The 22,576-nt window shown below is 45.1% G+C and overlaps 2 protein-coding genes across 4 annotated transcripts in view; both read left to right on the top strand.

The window, feature by feature from the left end:
• Positions 1-208: 208 nt before the first annotated feature.
• Positions 209-8,228, top strand: LOC121437920 (protein AF1q). The gene is made up of 2 exons (XM_041638049.1): positions 209-395; positions 6,998-8,228. The coding sequence occupies exon 2, from the start codon at positions 7,004-7,006 to the stop codon at positions 7,271-7,273; it is 270 nt and encodes an 89-aa protein (XP_041493983.1). The 5' UTR covers positions 209-395; positions 6,998-7,003; the 3' UTR covers positions 7,274-8,228.
• A 751-nt stretch (positions 8,229-8,979) lies between these two features.
• Positions 8,980-22,576, top strand: part of LOC121437919 (GA-binding protein subunit beta-2) — a 39,622-nt gene continuing 26,025 nt past the window's right edge. For 2 of the 3 annotated variants that reach the window (XM_041638047.1, XM_041638045.1), the window contains exon 1: positions 8,980-9,454. The gene's annotated coding sequence lies outside the window, so the exon portion shown is untranslated. The remainder of the gene's footprint in view (positions 9,455-22,576) is intronic. The other variant, XM_041638046.1, reaches the window with a different exon arrangement.

The following is a 22,576-nucleotide window of genomic DNA, read 5'->3' as shown; positions in this document are numbered from 1 at the left end:
TCTTTTTAACCCATGCATCTAAGTTAGAGGACAATTAACTGCTCAGCCATTGCACCCCGGTCAGCACGAGGGTGCTGGAGAGATGTGGGTGCCGTGCGAGCCGATGGAGAGGCTCTAGCCTGGGTGGCGTGTTCCGGAACCTATCATTCGAATTAGCCGAGTCAGGCAGAGAGGGGGCGGGGAGTGCTTCCGCCCTTGCTAGGAGGGGCTGCATTGCAGGGGAGACCCAGCGGCGGACTCTGTCACAGACGAGGCAGAAGGCGTGAGCAGACAAAGCCGTCTCACCACCAACAGCTTTTTTCTGCAGCCTCCTCCTCTCCCGTCCAGAGCAGACCCCCGAGCCCCTGAGGCATTCTCTCCTTCTTCGGAACACGCCAATCATTCATTGATAACAGGTAACCTAGCTGAGGGGCGGCTTCTCAAGCTTGAAAGACCCCCTTGTGAGACTAGGTGGGGGACCGTTTCAGAGGAGAGAAGGGGGCGCTCTGAACAATGGGTAGCTGTTACCAGATTTTTATCTGTTAAGATCTCCATCTATGCCTTATCGTGGACCTAAGCATTAATTTCCAACACTTTACCTGTAATTATTTCTCGGCATTTAGCTCTTCATTTCGTGTATCCATTTTTCCGATAATTTTTGCCTTGTGCATCTAATGGCTTCTAGTCTAGTGGCTAGTTATCTGTATCTTCCTTTTCAAGCTATAATTTTGCTACCAGTTATTTGGTGAATCTTTATTCGAACTGTAATTCCTGCAACCTCTACTTCTTGGATTCCCACCCTCCTCACGGTTCTGTGTCTGTGGTAGGGAGTTTTGGGGAGTACTCCTTTTTCCTTTTCTTTTTTGACACGGGGTACTATGCAATCTCTTCCCTGACTCAGATTTTCACCCCGAAGAGGCTTGAGGTAGGACAGGTGGGGGCAGCTGTGCCATTGCCTGATGGCATGTTGGAATCAGCGCAGCCCACAGGAACTACTGCTGAGAACAGATTTTTCTTTGCAGCCCCTCCTAGTTGGTGGGGAAGGTTGTGGCTAGCAGGAAAATCCCAGAGCAACGTGAGACACACCAGAAAGCTTCCGGCTCCATCCTCCACCAGCCCTGCTCAGGCTGCTTGGCGGCACCATGACACAGCAAGGCTCTGTGGAGCAGGCCTTGGGTGCTCCTGGGGGGCGGCAATCTAGACAAAGGGTATTTGGGTGTGTCCACGTGGCTTAAAGAAAGTGTGTCTTTAATCATGGTGTCTCGAAGAACTGACAATGAAATTTAGAAGTTACTTTACCTACAATATTGGGGTAGTTCAAAATGGATGGCACATTTACTGAGCATGTACCATGTCGTCAGTCACCTTCCAGAGCCTCCAGACAGACAGGTAAAATGATGGGTGAAGAGAGGTTAAGGAAGGAAGGGGAAGCCAGCTTGAAAGCAGCCTGTCTTCTTATTTTAATGCTACATATACCTGTGTGTCTGCTTTCTGGAAACGAATTTGTGTCTCTGGACATGTCTCCAGGCTGGAGATTTTCAGCTTTTTAATATTTCCTTTAGATATTTCCACATAATTTCCTTTAAATTGTTTTATTTGACTTAGTTTTGTGTTTTGTCCATGTTCCTTTTGTTTTGGTTTGCGGGGTGGGTCTCTGGACTCAGTGTGCAGCCCAGGCTAGGCTTGAACTCACGGTCCTTCAGCCTGCTGAGTGCTGGGACTGCAGCTGTGTGCCTCCACGCCTGAATCTAGCTGTTTCAGTTGGAAGACAGTTCTGTGCAGTCTCTGATCAATTGTGTAGGCAACTGTTATACGTATTACAGTTGAAAGGAAGGGAGTCAGGTTGTCAACGCTGACTTAATGCTAGCTTAGTCTCAAAATATTTTTCAAGACAGTTTGTTGGCTTCCATATAACTCCTGATCCTCCTGCCTCCACCTACTAGATGCTGGGGTTGTAGGAGTTCCTTCCCATACCCAGCTCTCCTCCTAGTCAGATTAGAACCACAGAAGGAGGTCAGCAGAATATACTAAGAAAAGAATTATTTTGACAACTAAATTCTTTTTATGCATGTGTGCTTTTATACCAGAAAAGGACATCAGATCCCACTATAGATGGTTGTGAGCCACTGTGTGGTTTGTGGGAAATTAACTACTGAAAGAGCAGCCAGTGCTCTTAACTGTTAAGCCATCTGCCCAGCACCAAGAACAAAATTCTTAGCTGGGAGTGGTGGCACATACACCTGTAATCCCAGGACTCAGGGGCAGGGGCAGGGATTCCAAGTTAGAAGCCAGCACTTGGGCTACATGTTAAGACCTTATTTAAGAAATAAAAATTGAAAAAAAATTTAAAAAAAAAGAAATAAAAATAGGAGCTGGAGAGATGGCTCAGTGGTTAAGAGCACTGCCTGCCCTCCCAAAGGTCCTGAGCAGGAGAAGCTCCACGAGCTCCCAGCCCAGCATGCCTGGTTTACAAGGTCAGACAAGCAGAAGGCAAGGCCTCTCACCTCTACCTAGGCATGGGGTGTGGACGCCCAGCCCCCCATACACAACACACACAGATTTCTATTTATTTATTTATTTATTTATTTTTCCTAGACAGGGTTTCTCTGTTCTGGAACTTGCTTTGTAGACCAGGCTGGCATCGAACTCACAGAGATCCGCCTGCCTCTGCCTTCCGAGTGCTGGATTGAAGGCATGCACCACCACCACCTGGAACACACAGATTTTAAAAAAAATTTTCAAGTTAAAAAAAAAAGATTTAATTTTTATGAATGCCAAGAACATGCCTGCTCCTGAAAAGACGGTGTCAGATGCCTTGGAACTGGCATTGGTTATCAGCTGCCATGTGGTTGCTGGGAACCCAGGTCCTCTGGAAGGACAGCAAGAGCTCTCGGATTGTACTAGAAGTATGAGACTTGGGGTGCACATCAGCTGGACACCCAAGCCAGCTCCTGAACAATCTAAGGTGTCGTCTGGTTTTCACGGTTTTAGTTGAGTGCAACGGCACACACCTTTTGTATCCAAGCTCTCAGGAGGCAGAGGCAAGCACATCTTTGTAAGCTCAAGATTGGCATGGCCTACAAAATGGGTTCTAGGGCAGCCAGGGCAATATAGTGAGACCGCGTCTCAAATAACGCAGCTTAAGAAATATATTTGTTTTTCATTTTAAGCTAGGTGTGATGGTGATGTCTGTGATCTCAGCACCCAGAATCTGGAAGCTGAGACTAGAGAGAATCTTGAGTTTAAGGTTAGTCCAGGCTATATAATAAGATTCTACATAGCCTCGGTTACATAGCTAGACCCTTGCTCAAAAGAACAAAAACAATTTTTTTCCTAGTAGTTGTTCGTTTTAATTATGTAATGTGGATGTCATAAGTTCAAGGTCAGCCTCTGCTACTTTAGTTCATGGTATTGTCTGTGGAAAACAGTTTATTATATGCCCTGTGTTATAAGAAGGTCACTCTGTAGGAGACTTTTAAGGGAAGGTGTTTTTTTAAGTCAGCTAACAAGGCAACACCTGGTGATGTCATAAACTTCCCGATAAGCAGAGTCAGTAACAGCCTGACTTCTAAGGCATGCTCTTTAGTGTCTGTAGTCCAGACCTCAGTGGGGCTTGGTTAGCTCAAAGGTGTTATAGATGCAGTCATGCTTGCTAACTCTCTGTACGTTCCCATGGAGATGGTCAGAGCTGAGTTCATGGGGCAATGACCTCACCTTTCTGCTAACTCCTTGGCCCTGCTTCAGTCCGGCATCACGCTCTTGTTAAACTACTTCTCTGCTGAGTAATGTTCAGCTCCCAGGGGCTTATTTTGGAGCTTGATGAGAGAGGGGGGAGGGGAGAGAAGAAGAGAAGAGGGGAGGGAGAGAGAGGGAAGGGAGGATGATAGGGGAAGGATGGATGAAAGAACCCAGAATGTGCCTTTTTTAAGCCATGTATCTTGGACCATGCCTGTAACCCCAGCATTTGGCGGATGGAGGCAGGAGGATCAGGAATTACATTTTGAAGCTATTCTGAGCTATGAGACCTTGCCTGAAAAAAAATTATTTATTATTATTATTATATTCCTTGTTTTGTTTTGCTTGAGCCAGAGTCTTGCCCAGCCTGGGCCCAAACACATACTCCTCAAACTCCTGCCTGAGCCTCTTGATTGCTGGGATTATAAACGGGTAGTACTTTTTTAATGTTATCAAAGGTCATGGGATGGCCCAAAGGTGGTTGCAAATGCCTCAGAGGAGGTGAATCTCTCTGAGTTCGAGCCCAGCCTGGTTTACAAAGCAAGTTCTAGGGCACCCAGAGCTGTTACACAGAGAAACCCTGTCTCGGAAAAAAAAAAAAGAAAAGAAAAAAGAAATCAGAAAAAGAACCTGAGTTCAGATTCCCAGAAGCCAAATAAAAAGCTGGGTGTGACCGCCTACATCTGTAGCCCCAGAAACACGGGAGGGTGGAGACAGGAGGATGGCTGGACTTGCTGGCTGCCCACCGAGCTCCAGGTTCAGCGAGAGCCTGTCTCAGAGAGCAGGGCACATGTTACTTGAGCAGGGTGGTGCTCCTCTCACTGCCGCCCACACAGTCACCGTGTGACACCTGTGGACACCCGTGTCTCTCTTCGTACAAGATCACAGGGAAAGGCACAGGGCTGGAATCCCAGCACTCTAGAGACTGAGGAAGGAAGATGGCTGACTACATACTACATAACAGCCCGGGCTACAGAGGAAGACCCTGTCTTTTTTTTTTTTTTTTTTCCCCAAAAAAATTTCAAAGGAAGGAGGACCCTGTCTTTAAAAAAAAAAAAAAAAAGCAGCCCAAAAGTTCTGGCCTGGTGTGATACGTTCCTGTAACTCCAGCACTAGGGCGCCTCCGCACAAGGCTTTGTGTTTCAAGTCAGCCTGAACTAGAGCTGAGTTTGGAGCAAGACTCAGAAACCCACTTCTGGGCCACCTGCTGACCATTTACCCACCCCCAACCCCACATTTCCTGCAGTTTCTGTTCTAGGTCAGTTTTCCTAGTTTGGCAGAGACATTTCACGTCATATAGGGACACTTTGGAACTTACTTAAGGGCACTTTTTAGGAGTCACAGGCTGGTGAGAGCTGATAGTGTGTTCCAGAAAGACTTTTTGAAACTTCTATTTTTGTTGGCAGTGGAATGTTCTTTTTGCTCCTTTGGGAACATTTAAACTAAAGTTTCTTGCCCTTTCCCTGGCCAGTAAATAATCGACGAAGGCTCCAGAGAGCTCTGCTAGTCACAGTGTCAGGGAGGTGTGGGCTGCAGGACAAGCAAAGGTACCACAACTGAGTGTTAACTCCCGAGGCAGAGGCAGGCAGATCTCAGGGAGTTCAAGGCCAGCCTGGTCTACAGAGCAAGTTCTAGGACAGCCAGAGAAGCCCTTGAAAAACAAACAAAGAAATAAACAAACAAAAAAACCCAAAAAACATGGAAAGAGGAGTTGGGCATAGTGGCATATGCCTGTAACCTCTGATCTCTCCATCAGCTCTTGGTGAGTTCAAGGCCATCCTGGCCTGCATAGTGAGACCCTGTCTTTCAAGGCACTGTTCTTTCCCCTGTAAACTTTGCTCCCTTACCTGGTGCTTCCAGCCTGCTTGCTCTCGGTTGTCAGCGGGAAAAGATCGTGGTGTAGCGGAAGAAAGCTGTTCTAGCATCTGGGTTTGTCCTGAGGAGAGATGGGCCAGAGAGACATAGTGAGGATTTGTTACTCTGGGGACAAATAAGTGAGAGTAGCAAAGTGTCCACTGTGCTAATAAGGGCAAATTAGAGTTTACATGTAAGGTCTATCTCCTGCTTTACCCGAAAGTAGATGTTTTTGGTTTTTGTTTTGTTTTTTGTTTTTTTTTTTCCCCCTTTGAAACAGCCTTGGAACTCATTCTGTACACCAGGCTAGCCTGGAACTCAGAGATCGCCTGCTTTTGCCTCCTGAGTGCTGGGATTAAAGGCATGTGCCACCATGCCCAGCCTAGTAGGTGTGTTTTTAGCCATAGAGAAACTTTTGGTTTTTTTTGTTTGTTTGTTTGTTTTTTTGTTTTTCGAGACAGGGTTTCTCTGTGGTTTTGGAGCCTGTCCTGGAACTAGCTCTTGTAGACCAGGCTGGCCTCGAACTCACAGAGATCCGCCTGCCTCTGCCTCCCGAGTGCTGGGATTAAAGGCGTGCGCCACCATCGCCCGGCAAAACTTTTGGTTTTATAAGGAGATAAAAACATAAAATATATCCAGTCCATTGTGATCTGTAATCAGAACAGGATGGAGTCAGGTAAAATTCTGCAGGGTGCTGGGGAAGGCTCTGGGGTGGCTAGGTAGGTGGAGCTCACCACTTTGGGGGAGATGTCCTGGAGGAGGTGAGTTCGTTGCCGCCTTACGCGAGAGGAAATGTGAACATGTCATGGAAGACCTTTACAGACACCATAGCTTAGTAAACAGACGTGAAGAAGCCATATGTTTGGTTCTGGGAATGTGTAGGGTCCTTGACCAGTACATGTAAAGTCCTGCCTTTGGTTCTCAGCACAGTTAACTCATTCTTAGTTGAGCAGGCCTGTGACTCGGGAGGCTGAGGCAGAAAGATTTCAAGTTCAAGGTTGGACTGGGCAAGTCAGTAAGAGAAGAGCCTGTCTAAAAATAAAGGTAACAAGAGGGCTTAGGGTATAATTCAGAGTATTTGCCTAGACACCCCAGCGTCTGTTAACCCCTCAATACCGCACACAAAAAGAGTGGGGCCAGACTTGTAACGGCTCAGAAATCAGACCTAAGCGGATAGAGATACAGCTCCTGCCTGCGGTGTATAAGACCCGAGATATATTACTGCGGGGAAATATTAGAGCCAAGGTGAGCCTGCTGCAGTGGAGAAGTTAGAGGCTGGTGCAGAATCGTAATAGAAAGTTCTGGTACTTGTCTTAAAATCCTCCGCATATTTACCAGAGCAAACAAAAAGATCAGCTTAAGCAAGGGAAGGCTCGGGCAAGGAGCTTGCTCTGGCATGAAGACTAACAAGTGACTTGCTCTTCCCCAGGGAATTATGAGGGACCCTGTGAGTAGCCAGTACAACTCCTTCCTTTTCTGGAGGATGCCCATCCCAGAACTGGATCTGTCGGAGCTGGAAGGCCTGGGCCTGTCAGATACATCTACCTACAAGAGCACAGACAGCAATGGTGGCAAAATGGGCGGTCAAGCAAGCGGAGCAGAGCAGAAGAACCCAGAAGGTGATCCCCTCCTTGAGTTCAGCACCTTCAACTTCTGGAGAGCTCCCATTGCCAGCATCCACTCTATCGACTTGGACTTGCTCTAAGGCCAAAGCTTCTCTCTCCCACCCCTTACCCCACTGCCTTCCCTTTTAAGCCCGGTCCTTTCTAAGCCTTTCCCATCTAATACTGTTTTCTTCCCTCTATTGTGCTGGTGGTGCTGATGAATCTGCCAATTGAATTGTATGTTTGTATGTATTTATTTCTTATTTATTTATTTATTTATTTATTATTTATCTGCCTACTCCATTTCTCTCAAGCCTTCTAGGCACAAAGTCAAGGGTTCAGTCACAGGAGTACTACATCACGGGATTTCCACCCCAACCCCAAGGATATTAACTAGTTCCAGAAAACCATCCGTATTGGGGCACCAGAGAGAAGTACAGTTGTGCAAAATGGGAAACGATTTTTTTTACATTACATTTTAATCGGCTTCAGAGATTCCTTGATCCTCCCTGATTTCCTGCACAAGGCCAGTAAGCAAATATTTCAAGAAGTAGTGAGGACCTGGAGGTTCTGAAATGTCATGCAGAAACATGGATGGTCATGGGTACGAGAGGAAATAACACACCCTGGAGAACGGGAGTGAGGAAAAGCATGGGATGCACCTCACAACTTCGCTCCCAGCTGTGGGTTGGGAACTTTGAGAGAACAGATTTCAGTCTTCATGGGGAAACCTTGGTGTAGGATAATCCATAAAAGGCAAAAGATTTATATGATCTAAAGAGAAACCAGAGTAGTATTAGCATAATTTATATAGAATTGTGAGTCAGTCATGGAACAGGCGGAGTGTTTTGGTTCTTAGCACTTTAGCTTTGCCCTTCTGTAGTTGCAGTACGTGATGGGAGCCAGTGGTTCCTGGGCATAGTTCTTCAGCCACTGGAAGACCGTGAAATAAGCAATTATATTCAGACCCTACACCTGTCCCTCTTCCTTCCAAAGTTATTGCTGCTGATTTGTGCTGCCATTGTTCATTTATTTAATAAAGATGTTAAAGCCTAAGTCTGGGTTTGCATTTCCTCTCTTCTCAGTGAAGTACTACAGCTCTCAGAATTTACTCGTTCCCACACTCAGCTTTTTGTTTTCTCTTTCTAATACTGACTCCGGAAGAACTGTTCAGGATGGATGGCGCTCAGTGGTAGGAGTGCTTGAGTTCCTCAGGAAGCAGCCGGTGCTCTTAAACACTAAGCCACATCTCAAGCCCGTTCTCTTTTTGTTTTCTCTGTATAACAGTCCTGGAACTTGCTTTGTAGACCAGGTTGGTCTTAAACTCAAAAAGATCCGCCTGCCTCTGCAGGGGTGTGTCACCATTTCTAAACCTTGTGTTTAAATTTGGGGCCTGGAACCTGGACCTTGAGTTCAAAGCTCTCTCTGCCTAGGCTGCCATTAGAGGCTTGTCTGTTGCTGATTTTTGAAGGACCTTTTGTTTTTTTCTCAGTCCATTCATTTAAACCGTTGAGTGGAAACCAAGATAAGCTGTGTGGTACATGAAGTGACCTAAAGGAGATGCAAATTCATGTTCCATCCTCTTCAGTCCCCCCCCCCCCCCACAAACGTAAGTTTGTCTTCCCTGAGAATGTCTTTATATTCAGGCTACTAATTGGCAAAGTATCCGGTAGGGCAGGTGTCCGATGCGCGTGCCTAGCCAGGAATGTCCCGAACAGTCTCGCGAAGGTTAAGACGCGGAAGCACGATTCTCCCCTGACTCTAAGGCTAGCCCTGCGGAGAACCAGTGGGAAGGTGGAGCACAAACTCCAGAACGACCCACCAGCAACCTCACCCAAGCGTTGGCGCCAAAACTACCGGCCCGGTCCGTCCCCTACCGGAACTATGCCTCACGTAAGCCACGTAATCAATAATCCTGCGCCTCGCTAAGTAGTCCCGTTCAGGATGCCCTCGGTACACGCTTTTCAAACTCAAGAGGTCCTCAGTAGGAAGAAGTCGGCCTCAGAGGTGCGTTGCGGTTTTGACAGAAAGGCAAAGTGGGTTTTCTAACCCATTTCATCCGGATTCCTCCGCCAGGAGGCATAGTCACCGGGTCTTCACTTCCGGGTCCGCCATTTTATTGCCTCCATTTCTCCGCGAGGGGGGGGCTAAAGGTCCCCCAAATATTCATATGTGAAAAGGCCAAAAAGTGACGGCCGCTGGCAAGGAGTCTTAACTTGAGAAAGAAACCGGACCAAGCTGGCGGGCCCAGTAAGAGCGAAGCGGGCAGCGCTCCGGAAGAGGTGAGGGGGAGGGAGACGCAGGGTTCCGGAGCGGCCGGAGCGCCGTGGAAGGGGCCGTGACAAGTGCCCAGCCCGGACCTGTGGGCGCCGGCCCGGAGGCTGCCGGAGCCGGGGTGGCGGCGGGGGGAGAGGGACAAAGAGGAAGGGGATGCTGGCGGGAGGAAGGGGAGGGGACTGGGAGGAGGTGAAGGGGGTGGGTGGAAGACCTGGGGCCGGGGAGCCGGACTACGGGAAGCCCAGGCCAGAGGGGTGGCCGCTAGGGGGCAGCGTGGAGCGGAAGTCCAGGCTGCTGCGAGCCACAGACTTGGGGCTCCCTTTTGCAAGTTGGCTCCCCTGTTTTTGCAGGCACAACGCTGGTGTGAAGAACTGAAGGATATTTGAGGCAAAAGTGGGCACTCTTACATTTCTGGGTCTGATAATAACGTGAAACTTTAATGAGTTCATAATCTGGGTAAGAGCAGTTATGGCCTGATATCCAGTTCTTACACGGATGTTTGTGCAGGAGACGTGTGCAATTCAAAAAAAAAAAAAAAAAGGAATAAAATTATCCATAGACCGTGAATTGCTGTTTGTTTCCCATTAGTGTGTTCGTAGTCTCACAGACTTCCTGAGGCACTGCTCATTGGTCTCCGCTTCCTGTAAAGGCTTCTCTAGTTTCTGTCTTAAATATTTGAGTCTTGCTAAGTAGCTCAGACAGTGCACCTTGCAGCTTTCCTCTTGTTTAGCCTGGAGTGTTGGGGTTACAGAGGTGAGCCACTATGTCTCGCTAGTCATGGGGGGGGGGTGTTGTTTGTTTTTCGAGACAGGGTCTCTCTGTGTAACAACTCTAACTGTCCTGGAATTTGTTTTGGAGACCAGCCTGGGGCCTCGAACTCACATAGATCCACCTGTCTTTGCCGGGATTAAAGACGTGTGCCACCACCACGCATGGCGACTGCTAGTCGTGTTTTTATACGTGCCGTAATAAGGAAGAGCAAACCACCACACCCAAATTAATAGATAAGCCAGTGATTTTTGGTAGTGGAGTCCATTGTCAAGTGCTCAGGCACTCCATGGTTATTAAAACGTTTATTGAAAATTCTTAAAACTAAGTATGGAGGTATATGTCTGTGATCCCAGCACTCAACCATTGAGAAGAGCAGGTAGAACAGGCAGAAGCATCCAGGTATTCAAGTCCAGCCTGTGCTACTTGAGCCCCATCTCAGTGAAAGCAACAGTGCTGTCCTTGTGGTCGTGTAGTGTCCCTGTCCGTTCCTCCCCCCCTCTCCGTGTGTCCTCGCCGCCGCCCCTCCCCCCCCTTTTTGTCTTTTTTATCCACCTTCTGATTCCCTGGAGGCGGGCCTGGAAATGTAGCTCAGGGGCAGGTGTGTGTCTGGCATTCCTTTGCCCTGGGTTCTATCCCTAGCTTAGAGGGACTAGAAAGGAAATTTAGGGTACAGATTAGACCAGATTTTGTGTAGATTTTATTGTGGAGGCACACTCTATAAAGGAAGCTAGTTCCCCGTTGTAGTGTTGAGAACGTTGCAGTTGCCTAGATTGGGCCAATGAGATAATTTAGTAGCTAAAAGCTGCCAAGCCTGACAGTTTGATCCTTAGGACAGTACACACTAGCAGGAGGGGACCAACTCCTGTGGGTTGTCTCTGGCCTTCACGCTCTGGTGAGTCAATGCCCACAAAAGTACACACAAATAAATAAGTTTTGTTTTTTTTTAGTTTTTTGAGACATGGTTTCTCTGTGTAACAAACAGCCCTAGCTGTCCTGGGAACTCACTCCGTTGACCAGGCTGGCCTTGAATTCACAGCTCCACCTGCCTCTGCCTCCCAAATTACAGGTATGCACAACCACCTCCTGGCTATTACTTAAAAAATTTTAATTACTTTACATTTAAAGTAAATTTTAAAAATTACTTAATTTTTTTTTACTTACAGTTTATGTGGGTGCACATACACACATTTGTACTTGTGTAGGTCAGAGACAGCTTAGAGGATTCAGCTCCCCATGATGTGGAAACTGGGGATCCAGCTCAGGGTCGTCATGCTTAAACATCTTCACCCTCTGAGCCATGTATCTCAGTGGCCCTAAAATACTGTTATTTATAGGTGCATTTTAACTTAGGTAGGTGCTGGGGGCTGGAGAGATGGCTCAGCGGTTAAGAGCATTGCGTGCTCTTCTAAAGGACCTGAGTTCGATTCCCAGCAACCACATGGTGGCTCACAACCATCTGTAATGAGGTCTGGTGTCCTCTTCTAGCAGGCATATATGCAAACAGAATATTGTATCTATAATAAATACATAAATATTTAAAAAAAAAACTTAGGTAGGTGCTTCAGGTAAATCAGGAGTGACAGGATAGGAAAGGAGAGCCAAAAAGAACAGATTTCTTGGAGGCCATTTTTACCAGAATACAAGTAGAAACCAAAGACATTCCCGCAAGTAACCAAATATAAGAACGGGTTTCCCACCAGGCCGTCATGATGCACGCCTTTAATCCCAGCACTCAGGAGGCAGAGGCAGGGGGATCTCTGAGTTTGAGGCCAACCTGGCCTGTGGAGCAAGTACCAGAACAACCAGGGTTACACAGAGAAACCGTGTCTTGGGGGGAATAATTTAAGACAGGGTTTCCTGGTTTGAAACAGGATTTTGTGACACTTAGGCCAACCTCCAACTCACCATCATCCTGGCTCAGGATCCCAGCTTGGTGGGGTTGCCTGCAAATGTCATCATGCCAGGGGGACTGTTTTTACTCCTCCCCTTCACCATGCTTGTCTCTAAACAGTTTTCACTGAAGACAGCTTGGCGATATCTGATGATCTCAGCTGTCCCTCTTACCATGGTGATCGCTTCAGATTGGTCTGATCCCACGTTGGGAGAGGGACAGATGTCAAGGAGTTGTACCAATAAAACCTTGATAGTTTTAAGCAGATAAAAGGTACAGACGGAGTGGCTTTTTAGATCAGGTCTTCATGGAATCTACTCTTGTGTTTGAGTTCAGTCTCTCCTGTGGGGTAGTCCCAGCTTCTCAGAAATGCTTTTCACTCTTTTGTTGGAGGTTGTTCTTCTACAGAATGCTAACAGCCAGCCATTAAAAAGCTTCACAAAAATCCAGTCAGCAAGAGCAAATGTTGAGTGAAACTAGCTTGAAGATTAAGTGTTGTTTATAGGAGTACTCTTTAAGTGACCAGTGCCTTTAATTATTAGAGGCACTGCTTGGAGTGCACATTGTTAGGGCACGTCTAATTATCTTTGTTTAAAGCGACTAACTAGTCAGTACAATTAGGAGCACATGAGCACAGGTCTGGGAAAAGGAAGCACCACTAGCAATTCTAGTGTAGGCCTCAAGCTGTTGACCCCAAGCTGTTGGCTCCTAAACCATGCATCTGAGCTTATCCAATACAGCAGGCATATAAATATATTTAACATGTAAAGGAGACAGCAACATTTGGCACCATTGCACAGAACTGTACAGAAATCTTTCCTATAGTAGCACAACTTCTGCTCATTAAACAAAATGTAGACTCTGTAGTTCCCTAGGTCTACCACACCAACAAATCCAATGTTAGACCCTCACAAATTTAGTAATTTAGCGACACCTGACCACAGACTCATTTCTCTGTGTGTTTTATTTGTACAAAATGAAATATTTTCATTCTGAGACCAATAGATGGCTTCAAAGATCAGGATTACCCAAATGGCACACTTTTTATTGAACGGGTTTGTTTGGTTATGTAGGAGTGCTTTGTCTACAAGTGCAAGAAGAGGGCAATCTCATAGATGGTTGTGAGCCATCATGTGAATATTGGAAATTGAACTCAGAACCTTTGGAAGAGTAGCTAGTGCTCTCTCTCTCTCTCTCTCTCTCTCTCTCTCTCTCTGTGTGTGTGTGTGTGTGTGTGTGTGTGTGTGTGTGTGTGTTTCGAGACAGGGTTTCCTGGAACTCATTCTGTAGACCAGGCTAGCCTCAGACTCACAGAGATCATCCTGCCTCTGCCTTCTGAGTGCTGAGATTAAAGGCATGCAACACCACTGCCGACCCAGCCAGTGCTCTTAACCTCTGAGCCATCTCTCCAGCCCAAACAGTATTGATTTTATGTGTATGAATGTACATGTAACTATGGGGTATGTGAGGAATCCAAAGACAGCTTTCCAAGTCAGGTCTCTTCTACCGTAAGGGTCCAAGAGACTGAATTCCATTAAGCTTGCAGCAAGTGCTTTTACCTTTTACCCACTGAGACTTCTTTTCTGCCATTGAGCAGTGCTGATTAAAAATATCAGAAACGAGCTGGGAGGTGGTGGCATATGCCTTTAATCCGAGTTCTCGGGAGGCAGAGGCCAGAGGATCTCTGTGAGTTTGAGGCTAGCATGGTCTACAGAGTGAGTTCCAGGACAGCCAGGGCTACACAGAGAAATCCTGTCTCAACCCCCTCCCTATATCTATCTGTCTGTCTATCTATCTATCTATCTATCTATCTATCTATCTATACACACCACATACACATGCATACACATATATCAGAGACAAGATGGGGTTGGGGCTCACACCCTTAATCCTAGCAGCTGGAGAACAGGGACAGGAGATCTCTGAATTCAAGACCATCAAGGGTTTCTTAGTGAAACTTTGTCCTGACAAAACCAAACAAAAAAAGCCTAAAAAATCAAAGAATTTCATTAGCTATCCTACATGTTGGCAGCCCAGACATGATGCCCATTGTATAATACAGATCAGCTAGCAGTCATTTAGCACATTCTAAATTTACATGTATTTTACTCTTCAAATGTCTACATAATATATGTAGGTTCCACTCTACATGTTTAAGTCACAAATATGTAGATTAGTAAATGTACCAAAATCACCTTATATTTAAAATCACTTTGCTTTCAAAGAGGTCATTAAAAGACAGAAACAGAAACATAAAGGAGCTCTGACTTTTTGCTAAGGTGTGTTTGTTTGTTTTTGAGACAGGGTTTCTCAGTATAGCTCAGACTGCCCTGGAACTCACAGTCCATGGTGGCCTTGAACTCAGGGTGAGCCTTCGCACTCTGCCTCCCAAGTACCACCACTGCCAGCAATATTTTTTTTTCTTTTTAAAGATTTATTTTCAACTTTAATCCCAGCACTCGAGGTAGGGGGATCTCTGAGTTTGAGGCCAGCCTGGTCTGTGGAGCGAGTGCCAGAACAACCAGGGTTACACAGAGAAACCGTGTCTTGGGGGGAAAATTTAAGACAGGGTTTCACTGTGTAGCTCTTGGCTGGCCTTGACACTGAGATCCACCTGCCTCTGTCTACACGTGTGTACTTGTGTCTGCTTGTCTGCACCATGTGCTTGCAGAGCTCATGGAGACCACAGAGAGTGAGTGCACCAGAATCCTGATGCGGGTGCTGGGAACTGAACCAGGTCCTCTGCGAGAGCAGCAACTGTTCTTAATCTCCAAGCCATCTCTCCAGCTCCGAATTCATTTTATTCTTAATTTTGTACATTGTCTGTGCGGTGTGTGCATGTGTGAAGTGCAAGTGCCTGCAGAGTCGAGAAGAGGAGTGTCTGACCTCATGGAACTAGAGCTCAGGCTCCAGACTGGGGCCTCTGAAAGCTGCTGAGCCATCACCTTACAAACAGTTACATTAATTGACAGGTTGATTTGGGCAGGAGTGTGCATGCCCACAGTATTCATGTGGAGGTCAGAGGACAACTTTCAGGAGCCTGCCCTTTCCTTCCATCTGTGGGTCCTGGGATAAAGCTCTAGTTGTCAGGGTTGGTGGCAAATTCCTTTATGTGCTGAGCTGTCTTGCTGGTCCTCAAGCAGGTAGCTCAATAAAATATAAAATCTTATCAATTTTATGATGTAATAATTAATTGGATATTAAAATACCCACTTTCTGGACTGAAGAGATTTCTCGGTGCTTAAGATTATGAACTGGTTTTGCTGATTTTATTCCTAGCAACCAAATAAGGCTGCCCAAATCCACCTATAACTGCAGTTCCAAGGGACAGATTCCTTCTTGTAGCCTCCAAGAGCACATATCCACAGATACAAAACTATACACATACCGTTTTAAAAGTAAATAGTAAAAAGATAAAAATAAAGCATCCACCTTTATAGCATTACAACAAAATGTATTTTTTATTAGCAATTAAACTAATAGCAAAATTAACCTATTTTGACATTCAGAAAATATATGTATATTCCATGTGGATCAAAGCCCAGAAATCATGCAAAATAACTCTATATACATGCCAATCCTAAAATGTATGTTTTTTTAAAAAATATTTATTTATTTATTAAGTATACAGTGTTCTCCCTGCATGTCTGCCTGCAGGCCAGAAGAGGGCACCAGACCTCATTACAGATGGTTGTGAGCCACCATGTGGTTGCTGGGAATTGAACTCAGGACCTTTGGAAGAGCAGGCAGTGCTCTTAACCTCTGAGCCATCTCTCCAGCCCCTAAAATGTATGTTTTATATTTACATTTTAAATTTGCTAGCCAAAAGCAGTTTAGAAATTTTCTGAGAGCTAAGCATAGTGGCACCAATACTTGAAGGCAGAGGCAGGTGGATCTCTGTGAGTTCAAGGCCAGTCTGGTCTACATAGAGAATTCCAGGACAGCCAGAGCTAGATTATAGAGAGACCCTGTCTCAAAACAACAATAAAAACCCTTTTTTTCTGAGCAATTAACAATGTATTTTAAAATGTAACCATTCTTTAAACAAGGAATTAGAGCCTCCTCTCATATGCAATAACATAGATCTTTTTTGTTACATATAAAGTAAGCTTACAAATGTGCTCAATGTTATTGATCATAGGGATTGTAGCTCCATAATTTTCCTATTGAAAGGGAAATTTATGAGCTGAGGAAACACGATGCAGGTAAATTGCTTACATCTGAACCTGAAGACCTGAGTTCAGTTCCGGGGACCCACATGGAAAGAGAACGGACCTCCACATATACACATACACACAGAATAAGTAACTGTAAAAAGATGAAATAGTCCTGAAAAGGGATATAATAGCAATAACCCCACAAAAGAATTTTTGTGAGCATTATTTAGAAGTCGTTCTGTCGAAACAGGTGAATCTCTGGGAGTTCGAGGCCAGCCTGGTCTACAAGGGCTAGTTCCAGGACAGGCTCCAAAGCTACAGAGAAGCCCTGTCTCGAAAAACCTAAAAAAAAAAAAAAAAAATTCTGTCAAAATTGAGGATATGGCTGTGTAGGCAGAGTGCTCACCTAGCATGAACAAAGCCCGGTTCAGTCCTCGGTGCTTCATTCATGTACTGGTATGTGTTGCCACAGACCTGTAATCCCAGCAGTTTGGGAGGTAAAGAAAAAAGGATCAGGACCCCAAGGTCTTCCTTGACTGTGTGGCAAGTTAGAGACTAGTGTGGGCTACTTGAGACCCTGTGCCAAATAAAGAAATAATTTTCTTATGTCCTTTTGGATACCTTTTAGGTACTCTTTTTTTTTTTTTTTTTTTTTTTTTTTTTTTTTTTTTGGTTTTTCGAGACAGGGTTTCTCTGTGGTTTTGGAGGCTGTCCTGGAACTAGCTCTTGTAGACCAGGCTGGTCTCGAACTCACAGAGATCCGCCTGCCTCTGCCTCCCAAGTGCTGGGATTAAAGGCGTGCGCCACCACCGCCCGGCCCTTTTAGGTACTCTTGACGCCGAAGTGTAAAACTTAATTTCTTCATAAATTTGTTTTGAAAGGAAACCTAATCAAAATCTGTTTATCTGATAGAAATTTTGTAATTTTAAACTTTTATGTCTCCAGTGAGTGTCATTTTAAATACATAATCTGTATTTTCTGTAAATCAGATTATTTCTCCAAAGCATTTCTTTTAGAAGATCAGCTATTTTTTGTAAATTTTGTAACAATTTTTTTTTCTTAGCCGTTTCTAGAATTAGCATTTGAAACATCAGCTCCAAAGCACTCCAGTGGGGAGGACAGCGCTCAGAGCACTGTCTCAGTTAGCTAAGGTTTTAGTTAGGGCTGACAAAGCCAGGGGGAGCAGCTCCCAAGTCTGTCCTCAGATACTCACAGTAATGTCATAGATACACACTATAACGCAGGCATGTCAGGAACAGCAAGTTCAGAGAAGTGGGAAATGAAGGGACCAGGGCCATGCCACAGCTGTTTTTTCAGAAACTCTGTGGGGAAACTAAGTTCTGCCCCATGATGGTTTTAGAACTGATGCATTTACAAAAGATAGCTAGAATTTCCCAAGGGGCCATCAAGGTACATGAACTTAATATTTTCCATGGTTACATAAATCACAGATTCTCTGCATGCTTGCTTCTCTCTCTCAAATGATCAACAGATAATAGCCACGAAAGACCGACACATGTGGTACACAGACATCTATGCAGACAAAACATATGTACATACATGTATATATACATATGCAAATAGAAAATAGCTTGACAAGGCCCAATGTACAAGCAGTATAATAACTCAAATAGTTCAACAAAACCAGCAGCTCAGAACTACAAAAGACAAAGCCTCGGGCTGGAGAGATGGCTCAGTGGTTAAGAGCATTGCCTGTTCTTCCAAAGGTCCTGAGTTCAATTCCCAGCAACATGGTAGCTCACAACCATCTGTAAAGAGGTCTGGTGCCCTCTTCTGGCTTGCAGACATGCACATAGACAGAATATTGTATGCATAATAAATAAATAATTAAAAAAAATACAAAAGACAAAGCCTTGGAGAAAATTCTCAAGAGCCCAATACCACAGCACTCGGGAGGCAGAGGCAGATGAATCTCCGTGAGTTTGAGGCCAGCCTGGTCTACAGAGCAAGTTCCAGGACAGTCTCCAAAGAGAGGAACCCTGTACCCCCCCCCCCAAAAAAAAAACAGTCAGTAAATAAAAGAGCCCAATCCCAAGTACAGCCCATTTTTGTGCTTCACCAAATAGGGGTAGAACAGCAGCAGCAGATGGAAGCTGAAGTGGAAAGACGAAAGTCCCTAGCTGCCTATGGTGGACATGCCTTTAGGGGGCAGAGGCAGGCGGATCAATGAGTTTTGAAGTGTTCCTGGTCTTTATAGTGAGTGTCAACAGCCAGAGCTTTGTAGAGAGGTTCTGTCTTGAAAGAAAGTCCCTGGAATAACGTGACCCTAGCAGCTGCCCTCCTCTCCATTGGGAGTGAGTGACTGACTGTTTTCTCCTGGCCATGGTTTGCCAGAATTGTTACCATACGTTTTAGGGTCAGAGCTGCGGCCTGTCATCCCTGACAAGCTAGGCGTGGCCACCTATCCTCAAATGTGTCAGTTAAATCCACTGTTAGTAATGAAACAGAAAAGAATTTATTCAATGTGGCCACACTGGAAAGAGATTGAGTGACACCCACCTATCTGTTTTAGGGTTCTAATATAAAAAACATAGATGAGGGGGCTGGAGAGGTGGCTCAGAGGTTAAGAGCACTGACTGCTTTTTCAGAGGTCCTGAGTTCAATTCCCAGCAACCACATAGTGGCTCAGTCATCTGTGATGAGGTATAGTGCCCTCTTCTGGCATGCAGGTGTGCATGTAGGTAGATACTGTATACATAATAAATAAAAAAAATAGATGAATTTCAGGTCAATAGAAGGTGTGATGCATAACTGATTGTTAGTGGTCAAGGTGTAGCCCGACGGCTGTCATTGGCTCCTGTTTCCTGCAAGGTGATCTGACAAGTTTTCAGAACTGTGAGATCTTTCTGAGGTGACAACTTTCTCAGCCTGGCACCTGGGCTCAGCCTCTTCCTTCTCCCAAAATGAGCTTCCTGGGAAAGTTCAATGAAGTCCATTGTCTCAGTAGTCTGACAGCAGAGGAGGGACACTCATCCTTTTATGCTGTCTTCATCCTGTGAGGAGAGTTACAAAGGAGTTGCAGGCATGAGCCAGCAGGCCTGGCCACACCTAGCTTTTTACTAGCTTTTCCAGCTGATGGTAGGTATTCTTTGATGCTGCACCAACGCTTGGCAGGTGGTAAATTTTTTTTTTCTTTTTTTGTGGTCCATACAGCATCATGCATGCTAGACCAGCACTCTGCCATTGTATTACATAGCTCACAAGATATGTGGTAATTTCTTAAAAGTTAGTTGCAAGGTTGATAATTTAGCTCAGTAATACCCTGCCTGGGTTTCATCCTCTGCACCAGAAAATAAAAAATAATTGTAAAGGCTGAAGAGATGACTCAGCAAGTTAAGAGTATTGGGTGGTATTCTCAAGGACCTAGGTTCAATTTCCAGCACCCACATGGCAGCTCACAACTTCCTGTAACTTCACTTCCAGGGCATCTGATGCCCTTTTCTGACCTTCAGAGGGCATTGCATGCAGGTGGTGCACAGACATACATGTAGGCAAAAATAATCATACACAGAAATGATTTTAAAAATAATAAAATTAGTTGAAAAGAATTTTTGTGCTGTGTACCTTAAAAACAATTATCTGTCTTATATTTTTATTATTGGATGTACTGGGGCTTGAACATAGAACCTTGTATGTAGTAAAGAAGTGTTGTACTATTAAGCTGTTTGTTTGTTTGTTTGTTTGTTTTTGCTATTTAATTTGAGGCAGGTCTCACTAAATTACCCAAGCTATGCTTGAATTCATATTTTGGCCCAGATAGGCTTTGAATTTTTGCACTATTGTGCTCAGAGCAAGCCCAGGGCTTTGGCATGCTAAGAGCCCTCTATGACATGAACTCTATCCCCAGCCTTTGACCTGAGATTTTGAGCTAGGAATCTTAAACTTAAAATCTTCCTGTTTTAGCCTCCAAGAAACCAGGATTACTGTGATTACAGGCCTTTGCCACAAGGTCCTACTTTGAATTTTTTTAATTTTTTGAGGGGGTGGTTCATGAGTACTCTGTGGTGTGTGTGGGGAGGTCAGAGGACAACTTTCTGGAGTTTCTTCTCTCCTTTTATCATGTGGATCCTAGGGTCAAACTCAGGCTGTCAGACTGGAGAGGTGGATCATAGGTGACTGAGTTCAGTCCCTAGAGCCATATTGTGGAAGGAGAGAACCAGCTCAGCAAGCTGTTCTCTCTCTCTCTCTCTCTCTCTCTCTCTCTGTGTGTGTGTGTGAGAGAGAGAGAGAGAGAGAGAGACAGACAGACAGACAGACAGACAGAGACAGAGAAAGGAAGGGATGGGGAGAGAGGAAGAGAGAGAGAATGAAAAAATAAATTGAGACTGATCCTCCTATAGCCCAGGTCTGTCTAGAACTCACTGTGTAGTTGAAGCTTGGTGCTTCTTATCTGCCTGCCTCCACTCCTAAGCAGTAGTGTTACAGGTATGCACCTTCTTTCAGGGCAAGGACTTTCTTAAACAGGACCTGCTTTTCCCCCTCAAGAGCACGTGGCAGTGAATACAGTAAGCTTATTTCACAGTTTGGTTTGGGCAAAGGCAAGAGCAATTATACCCTCCATGATATTTTCACTATTACTATAAATGCTAAGATGCTTTAAAAAAAAAAAGTCAAATGATGCCTTAGTAGTATAGCAAAAATAGTTTGCACCACATGGATTCCTGAAAGGTTACTAGTATGGCTCAGGAGCCATAAATCACACTTTTGAACTGCTGTCCTAAGCAAATCACTGGTCAATGGGAGTTTATTCTTGCCATGCTGGCCTTGGTATCACTTGCCCATAATCTCAGTCCCTGGGAAGTGAAGGCAGGACCAAGAGTTGAAGGTCATCCTCAGCTACGTAGTAAATTAAAAGTCTGCTTGGGCTACAGAGTTTCTGTCAAAAACAAAAAATCCAGTTTGCTGTCTGTAAAGATTGATCGGCATTGCATCATTTTGCCATACCTAGAGAACAAAAAGATTAACAGTTGCAATTCGTTTTAGAAAAAATGCTCCTTGCTGGGTGGTGGTGGCACACCCTTTAATCCCAGCATGGGGGGGGGGGCGGGCAGAGGCCAGCTTGGTCTACAGGACTAGTTCCAGGACACAGAGAAACCCTGTCTCGAAAAAAAGAGAGAAAGAAAGAAAGGAAGGAAGGAAGAAAGGAAGAAAAGAAAAGAAAAGAAAAGATGCTTTTTAGTAGAGAAAATGAGAGCTCCCAAGAGTGGGAGTGCTTCTCCGAAAGGACTGCTTCCACATGCCCGCCCAGTGTTTTGTTGCTGCTTGTGTATGACGTGGGTGCGCTCCACTGTGCGCACACAGATGACGACTTAGAGTCAGAGTCAGTTCTCGCCTCTACCCAGAGTTCTGGGGAATGGGACTCGGGTCATCTGGCTTCTGTAAAAAGCACTTTGGCCTGTTGACCCATCTCACAAGCCCTGCCTAGTAGCCTTTTATGTCTTACAGAGGAACTGGATTAAGACCGAGGGAGTCATTATTGAAATTGGTCAGTTTTTGAGCTCATCAAAGGCTAAGCCAATGAGGAGTCTACACACCCTGTCCTGTTCTCTTGGCCCAGAGAAATGATCGTGCCTTACTCATCCAGTCTAGTCATGTGCTGCAGGATTAGCTCATGGTCCACCAAGGCCCTGCCTTAAGGGTGATTAACTCAAAATTTCTGTCAAGCAGTATCTAAAAGATAGCTATCCTTGTGCCTTGCTTAGAAATTAGAATGCTGTTGACAGATTTCTGTCTCACCCAGTCCCACAGTTGTTCAGAACTAAAGAAACACACAGAGGCCTACATTAATTATAAACTGTTGGCCTATTAGCTCAGGCTTCTTATTAACTAATTCTTACATTTTAATTAGCCCATTACTCTTGTCTATGTTAGCCAAGGCTTAGTACATTTATCAGCGAGGCATTCTCATCTTGCTTCCTCTGTGTCTGAATGATAACTGCAGGCTGAGTCTTTCCTCTTCCCAGAATTCTCCTGTTCTCATCATCCCACCTCTACTTCCTGCCTTGTCACCCAGACTTTAAGTCAAAAGATATGTAGAGGAAGCAAGATAGGCCTCTGTGTGTTTGTTTGGGACTGAATGGCTACAGGACCTGGCAGGACAGAAACCTCTGTCAACAGAATGCATGTTTTTTGAACTATGTTCTTTTTTTTTTTTTTTAAAGAACTGATCTGTTAAACTCTTTTTTTTTTGTTGTTAAATTTATTTATTATGTATACATATTCTGTCTGTGTGTATGCCTGCAGGCCAGAAGAGGGAATCAGACCTCATTACAGAATGGTTGTGAGCC

Source organism: Microtus oregoni, unplaced genomic scaffold (assembly GCF_018167655.1).
Source record: "Microtus oregoni isolate MIOR12 unplaced genomic scaffold, Mior012 000054F_ref0000373, whole genome shotgun sequence".
Lineage (NCBI taxonomy): Eukaryota > Metazoa > Chordata > Mammalia > Rodentia > Cricetidae > Microtus > Microtus oregoni.
The sequence above is the reverse complement of the archived record's forward strand: the minus strand, read 5'-3'. Positions and strand labels throughout refer to the sequence as shown.